This window comes from Triticum aestivum, chromosome 4D (genome assembly GCF_018294505.1).
Source record: "Triticum aestivum cultivar Chinese Spring chromosome 4D, IWGSC CS RefSeq v2.1, whole genome shotgun sequence".
Lineage (NCBI taxonomy): Eukaryota > Viridiplantae > Streptophyta > Magnoliopsida > Poales > Poaceae > Triticum > Triticum aestivum.
In genome coordinates, this window is record NC_057805.1 from 48,433,325 (window position 1) to 48,441,120 (window position 7,796).

General features: G+C 55.6%; 1 protein-coding gene across 1 annotated transcript; it reads left to right on the forward strand.

Moving 5' to 3' along the window:
- The first annotated feature begins 371 nt into the window (after nt 1–371).
- Nucleotides 372–5,240, forward strand: LOC123096099 (receptor protein kinase-like protein ZAR1). Its single transcript, XM_044517703.1, has 2 exons — nt 372–2,255; nt 4,203–5,240. The coding sequence occupies exons 1-2, from the start codon at nt 704–706 to the stop codon at nt 4,880–4,882; spliced, it is 2,232 nt and encodes a 743-aa protein (XP_044373638.1). The 5' UTR covers nt 372–703; the 3' UTR covers nt 4,883–5,240.
- The last annotated feature ends 2,556 nt before the right edge of the window (nt 5,241–7,796 follow it).

Below are 7,796 nucleotides of genomic sequence, written 5' to 3' on the forward strand. Positions count from 1 at the left end.
CGATCCCCCACAAAAGATAATAAACAAATAAAGGGTGATGGTGCCACTCAAAACTCAACCGCGGTGCGCACGAATCAGTAGTCCATCCACTCCTCCTTGGCCGCACACAAGACATCATTTGCTTCCCACCTCGGCGTTGCTTCCCTTCTACTCCCCTCCACCGCCGCTCAACCATGCCTGGCCTGGCCGGGCCACCACCGTACCCACCTCCTCACTACCATGGGAGAAAAGCAGAGCAGGGTGGATGCCGTTTCTTCTACCAGATCACTGAAACTGGCAGGCATCACTGCTTCATCACCAACCTCTCCAAAGGCCAAATAAAGCTTCGCTCGATCGCTTCAGAACCCGTGTCAGCGCGTGGGTGGGAAAGGATAACAGAAAAAGAGCCGAGCCTCGACAGAAACAGTACACTATAGCGAGTAAGCTGCATCATTGAGCTTGCTATCAATTAGCATGCGCGGATCCATAGTTGGTAGTAGCTGCGGTGCATGCAATTTGGCCCAGTCATGCATGCCACGCCCACCTGTATCATATCAGGCCTTAAATACGCTTCGCCAACCGGGCGCAACCACAACCAACTCTCTCTCTCCCAGTGCACGCACACTGGCACGATTATTGTTGCACATTTCCCTCTGCCTCTCCACACGCTCAGTGGCGAGCGAGCTATCTGGCTGAACGAAACACAGAGCTCCCAAGGTATTAGATGAGGAGCATGCTGCACTCCTCATTGGGAATCCTCCTGCCGGCGCTGCTCCTGGTGCTGGCCACGTCGCCGCCGGCGGCGCCGCTGTCGCCGGACGGGGTCGCGCTGCTGGCCTTCAAGTCCGCGGTGACCGACGACCCGACGTCGGCGCTGTCCGCGTGGTCGGCCAACGACACGGACCCGTGCCGCTGGCCGGGGGTGGCCTGCGTCAACACCTCCTCCTCCGAGGCGCGCGTGGCCGGCGTGGCCGTCGCGGGGAAGAACCTCTCCGGCCACCTCCCGCCCGAGCTCGGCTCGCTCTCCTTGCTCCGCCGGCTCAACCTCCACGGCAACCGGCTCTCCGGCGCCGTCCCGCCGGCGCTCTCCAACGCCACGTCCCTGCGCTCCGTCTTCCTCTACGACAACAACCTCACCGGCGCCTTCCCGGCCTCGCTCTGCGACCTCCCGCGCCTGCAGAACCTCGACCTCTCCAAGAACGCGCTCGCCGGCCCGCTCCCGCCGGCGCTCGGGCGCTGCAGGCAGCTGCAGCGGCTGCTCCTTGCAAACAATGGGTTCTCCGGTCGCATACCGGCCGCCGCCTTGCCGCACATGGAGAGCCTGCAGCTGCTCGACCTGTCGTCCAACTCCCTCACGGGCGCCATCCCGCCTGAGCTCGGCAAGCTCCAGGCGCTGGCCGGCACGCTGAACGTCTCCCGCAACCGCCTCTCCGGCGCGGTGCCGCCGGAGCTAGGACGTCTCCCGGCGACCGTCACCCTCGACCTCCGCTTCAACAACCTCTCCGGCGAGATCCCGCAGTCCGGGTCCCTCGCCAGCCAGGGCCCCACGGCCTTCCTCAACAACCCCGGGCTCTGCGGCTTCCCGCTCCAGGTCCCCTGCCGCGCGGCCCCGCCGTCGGCATCGTCCTCCACGCCGCCTCCGACCACCACTGGCTCCGGCGGCAGCGCCGGCGGCCCTAGCCAGCCGATGAAGACCAGCCTCATCGTGCTCATCTCAGTCGCCGACGCGGCCGGCGTGGCCCTCATCGGAGTCATCGTGGTGTACATATACTGGAAGCTGCGCGACCGGCGCGGGGACAGCGACGGCGACGATGAGGAGGAGGAGGGGCGAGGGCTCTTCGCCTGCCCGTGCATGCGCGCAAACACCTGCGGCGACTCGTTGGAAGGGTCGGACGCCGGGGGCGACGAGAAGAAACGCGGCGGCGGGGGCGGAGGCGGAGGCGGCGAGGACGGGGAGCTGGTGGCGATCGACAAGGGGTTCCGGATGGAGCTGGACGAGCTGCTGCGGTCGTCGGCGTACGTGCTGGGGAAGGGCGGGAAGGGGATAGTGTACAAGGTGGTGGTGGGCAACGGGACGACGCCGGTGGCCGTGCGGCGGCTGGGCGGCGGCACCGCGGCGCCGGAGCGGTACAAGGAGTTCGCGGCGGAGGCCGGCGCCGTCGGGCGCGTGCGGCACGCCAACGTGGTGCGGCTGCGCGCCTACTACTGGTCGCCCGACGAGAAGCTCGTCGTCACCGACTTCATCAACAACGGCAACCTCGCCTCCGCCCTGCGCGGTACGTAACATCCTCTCCTCCAATTCGCGCCTTTTTTCCTTCCAACGGTCGCTCTGCTCTGACCGAACGTCCATCGAGAAGGTCTAACCTTGATGCAAATCCAAAGGTTATAAAGCCATCTTGGAGTTAAAAACACAACCTAAACCAAACAAATAGCAGAACAGAATGGGTGTCGTGATTAATTAAGGCGATACGGTACAAAACTAGAGATCCTTGTTGTTGGCCACAAACAACATCTGCAAGGCTGGGCTCCTTTGGATTGCGGCTCCTGCACGCGAAGGAAAATGCATCGCTGTGCACTGGAATGGATTTTAGCCTGGTGCTGGTGCTGGTCCAGCCAAGTGACCGACTTATTACAGGATACATGGTCGCTGTGAAAAGCTTCCAAGAGAGCCAGATGGGAGTGTGCATATGCAATCTTGTCCGGTGCATATGCATGGCATGCCATGGACCGCGGCGCAACAGCAGCATCTGGATGATGATGATGCTCCGGTTGGCGCTTGCCCTGCCTTACCGGTTAGCGTCACTGTCACTGCCACCTTTTCTCCTGTAGTCATGTTTCTGCCTTCAAAACTTCAGAAACTTTGATGAGTTGCCTTCATCATAGCCTTCACAAAATCCACAAACAACAAATTTCTTTCTTCTTCTACTAGAGAAATCGTAAGGATTAATACTGTGGATGTTAGGCCAATGCATGCCAAATAAAAGATTGCTCACTGCGCTAAGTAAGCTCCAGGTTCATATTATTTGTGTCAGACCTTGCATTAAAGCCTAAAGGTTGTCTCTCCTGGCAGTGAACAGGAAAGTGAAGAAAGATCCAAAAGTAGTAGATGGGTAAAGGTACCTTCCGACAGACAAGGGAGGCCAAAAGGCTCTTTTTTCAGGCCTGGAACCTTGTTGTGGTCATGCCTGCTTGGGTCGGGTCTGCCAGCAGTCATGTTTCAGGTCAGGTCTAGAGCCTCGCAAAAGTGACAATTAGGAGCAGAAAGGTGCACACAAAAGGCACAACAAATGTGTGAGAGAGAGAGAGCGCGCATAGAATACTGTGTGAACTAGAGAGAAATACAGAGTCAATCGGGAAAACCCTACTGGGAAAAAAGATGCCGTCGGTAAAAATCTGGGGCGTTGGATCATCATCAAGCAGCCAGCACCAACCGTCGACCTGCTTCCTCGCCTCCACCCGAGACGCCACGGCTCGCTACTGCCCCCGTGTCGTTCTCGTCTCCGGCGAGGTCCTGACTAGTCCTCACTTCCTCGTGTCGTCCCAACTTTTGACCTCGGGCGAAACTAAAAATTGATTGACTCGAACCCGTGACCTCATGGTCACAAGGCAACAGTTCTACAGTTGCGCCATGGCTTTGTATTAGTATTCACAAACATATACTTCCTCGGTTCCTAAATGTAATTCTTTGTAGAGATTTCATTAGGTGGACTACATACGAAGCAAAATGAATAAATTCACACTTAAAATGCATCTATATACATTTATATGTAGTTCATAATGAAATCTCTACCATGACTTATATTTAGGAACGGAGGGAGTAGAAATAGAAAGAACATAAAAATAATATGACATGAATACATGTGCAAAACAAAGGATAGAAACAGAAGGATTTTATGAACTTGGGTATTTGGACATAGAAATAGGGAAAAAATAGAGTAACACAGTCAAACAAATGACATACGTACGTAGTAAGCAATCGCATTTTTTTTTTGAAAAAGTATAACCACTGCTAAAGGAACTCAGTTTTGTGCTTCATGTATTGGAATTTGAGAACAGTCTTGCTAATGTTATATCCGTCAAAATTTTCTTTCATGGTATGTCACTCGACTGAGACTTGATTAAATCTGGACCAGTTATCTCATTTGAAAAATATTATACCGAGTGAATTTTTGTAAGATGCTCGAGTAAGAACAAATTTTCTGACGTGGCATTGATATGTGCAGGGCGCTCCGGGCAGCCGAGCCTGTCGTGGTCGCTGCGGCTCCGCATCGCCAAGGGCGCGGCGCGCGGGCTGGCGCACCTCCACGAGTGCAGCCCCCGGCGGTACGTCCACGGCGAGGTCAAGCCTTCCAACATCCTCCTCGACGCCGACTACAACGCCCTCGTCTCCGACTTCGGCCTCGCCCGCCTCCTCACCATCGCCGGATGCGCCGACTCTGCGGGCGCCGGCGCCGGCGGCATAATGGGCTGCGCTCTCCCGTACGTCAAGCCCCCCGTGCCGGACCGGCCCAACGCGTACCGCGCCCCGGAGGCTCGCGTGCCCGGCTCCCCCCCGAGCCAGAAGTCCGACGTCTACTCCTTCGGCGTCCTGCTGCTGGAGCTGCTCACCGGGCGCTCGCCCGAGCAGGCGTCGCCCTCCGGCTCCTCGGCGTCCTTCTCGGGGCCTGGCGCTGGCGCCGCCGAGGGGCAGCAGGCGCCGGAGATCGTGAGGTGGGTGCGGCAGGGGTTCGAGGATGCGCGGCCGCTGTCGGAGCTGGCCGACGAAGCGATGCTGCGGGACGCCGGCGCGCGCAAGGAGGTGGTGGCCGCGTTCCACGTCGCGCTTGGGTGCGTCGAGGCCGACCTGGAGCGGCGGCCGCGGATGAAGGCCGTTGCCGACAGCCTCGACAAGATTGGGTCGTGAGAACAGGGCGCCCCTCTTTGCCGCCCGTTGTCAGTTGTCAGAACTGGTTCGCCGGAGAACGTCTCATTTTCTTTGCACTTACTTAATTTTTCGTATTATGTATATCATTTTTAGGAACCTTTGTGTAAATTTTTCCTTTTTCTTTGGGTCTTCTCCGTTCTCTGAAATTATTTTGAATGTTATAGCAACTTATATGGGCCGTGCTAGTTATCCGCCGCCTCCCCCACCGCTAGATCAACCTTAATCAAGTGGCCCACAATGTCCTCCTTGCCTCGTGCATCATCAGTGACGTTGTAAGCATTGCAACACTGGCCATGTTTCAGTAACACTAGTGATGTTGCAATCTTGTGGGCTCGCACATCCGTGTCTACAACAAGGACGATGTTTCAGAAACGCGCCTCTGCAGTGTTAGACACATTAGGGTTTGGAACAATGCTCGATGCCCTTGGTGGGTACGGCTGTCATATATTTATAAGAGGGAACCGTACAAATACAGGTTATGTTACAACACGTATATATGCTATATACTTAGTCTAACACCCTCCCTCAATCTTAACTATGTCCTGAAACACTCAGAAGGTTAAGATTGCGTCGACATCCCTCAAAAGAAGGCAAGGGCAAGGGTTTAGTGAAAATATCAGCAAGTTGATCCTTAGAAGAAATAAACTTGATCTGAAGAAGCTTCTGAGCAACACGTTCCCTCACAAAGTGATAGTCAACTTCGATGTGCTTCGTTCGGGCATGAAATACTGGATTGGATGAAAGATATGTGGCACCGATGTTATCACACCAAAGGACAGGCGGATGAGTCGGAGAGACCTTCAACTCCCAAAGCAATGACTGCACCCACATGATCTCAGCTGTGGCATTAGCAACTGCTTTGTACTCAGCTTCAGTACTACTCCGAGACACTGTAGCTTGCTTGCGAGCTTGCCAGGCGATCAAGTTAGGTCCAAAGAACACAGCATGTCCCCCCGTAGATCGCCGATCATCAGGATTACCAGCCCAATCGGCATCAGAAAATGCTGAGATCAAGCCAGAAGATGCAGGCTGAAGATGAAGGCCATATGAACCAGTGTGACAAACATAGCGCAAGATGCGCTTAACGGTCGACCAGTGAGAGTCACGCGGTGCATGAAGGTACTGGCACACACGGTTAACAGCAAATGATATGTCTGGTCGGGTAATGAGCAAGTACTGCAGCCCACCAACAATGCTGCGGTACTCAGTGGCATCCGCAGAAGAGAGCAAGTCACCATCAAAAGCTGTCAGTTTGTCTGTGGCAGACATGGGAGTCATAGCAGCCTTACACTGCAACATACCGGCACGGCGTAGGAGATCCTGAGAGTACTTCTTCTGAGTAAGAGTCAAGCCACCATCAGAACGAAGTACCTCCAGACCCAAAAAATAATGCAGCCTCCCAAGATCCTTAACAGCAAACTCAGCACCAAGAGAGGACACAAGCCGATCCGTAGCAGCAGCGGACGAACTGACAAGTATGATATCATCAACATAGACCAGAATGTATATAGTCACCTCAGGTCGCTGAAGAATAAACAGAGACGTGTCTGCTGTAGAAGGCACAAACCCATATGCACACGAAGAGCAGCGCCAAGACGTGCATGCCACGCACGAGGGGCCTGCTTCAGACCATAGAGAGCCTTGACAAGGCGACATAAGTGATGTGGCTGAGCAGGATCAACAAAACCCGGTGGCTGACGCATGTAAACCTCTTCTTCCAGAACTCCGTGAAGAAAGGCATTCTGAACGTCAAGTTGTCGAAGCGACCATCCTCGAGTAACAGCCAAGGAAAGAAGAACACGAATCGTAGGTTGTTTAATAACAGGACTGAATGTGTCTTCATAATCAATGCCATACCGTTGTTTGAATCCCTTGGCAACCAGGCGTGCCTTGTACCTCTCAATGGAGCCATCAGCATGTTTCTTCACCTTGAAAACCCATTTAGAATCAATGAAATTGACACCAGATGGAGGTGGAACCAGACGCCAAGTGTTGTTTCTTTGAAGATCATGGATCTCCTGCTCCATGGCAGCACACCAATGAGGAATGCCAAGCGCTGCCTGGAAATGTCGTGGTTCAGTCGTAGGATCGGCTTCAGCATGAGCCACATAGGCCGCAAGCCATGCGACAATGCCGTTAGTGCGCTTCTTCGGTTGGAAGATGCCACTCTTGCTGCGAGTATGAGGACGCAGGACGGCTGACGGAGGCGGCGGTGGAGCAGCCACCACACGGGAGCCACTGTCCATCAGCGACGAGGAAGACACGCCTTCAGGCGAGTCTGTGATCGTAGCCGGTGAGGCAGTCACTGTCGTATCCGAGCCTTGATTAGTTGGCGAAGACAGGCCGGGCATGGTTGGTGACGACGGGCCAGGCAACGAGGACGGACCCGAGGAACCAGCCGACGAGGCCGCCGGCCCAAGTGACAGGGCCGTGGGGTCAGCCGACCCGGACGACCGCGCAGACGCCAGCCCAGGCGATGTGGGCGTCACGGGGTCCGTCGCTACGGGGGTCGTCAGCCCAGGCGACCGCAAGGCCGCTAGACCAGGCGACGTGGCGCTCCATCGAGGCCACGTGCATGGGGCATGCACGTACGATCAGTGTCGGGGCAGGCAGCCGATGTAGCAACGGGGTCAGCCGGCGCGGCGACAGCTGGCACAGTCGAGGCCGCATCAGCATCATCATCAAGAAGCTCAAGTCGAGCACCTCGTCCAATCCCCGCACCATGGTTAGGCAACAACAGAGGAGAATATGCAGCATCTACAAATTGATCAGGTAAAACTGGAAAAGAGTGCAACTCGGTGACGGGAGTATCGGTGGGTGATGTGAGCGTGGAAAAAGGGAAGACAGTCTCATCGAACACAACATCACGAGAAATGTAAACACGATTTGTTGG

What these genes read in the sequence shown, in the direction of transcription:
- LOC123096099 (XM_044517703.1), top strand. Translation starts at nt 704, where the DNA reads ATGAGGAGCATGCTGCACTCCTCATTGGGAATCCTCCTGCCGGCGCTG. An exon ending in CCTCGCCTCCGCCCTGCGCG is followed by an intron (nt 2,256 to 4,202) that starts GTACGTAACATC and finishes TGATATGTGCAG; the next exon opens with GGCGCTCCGGGCAGCCGAGC.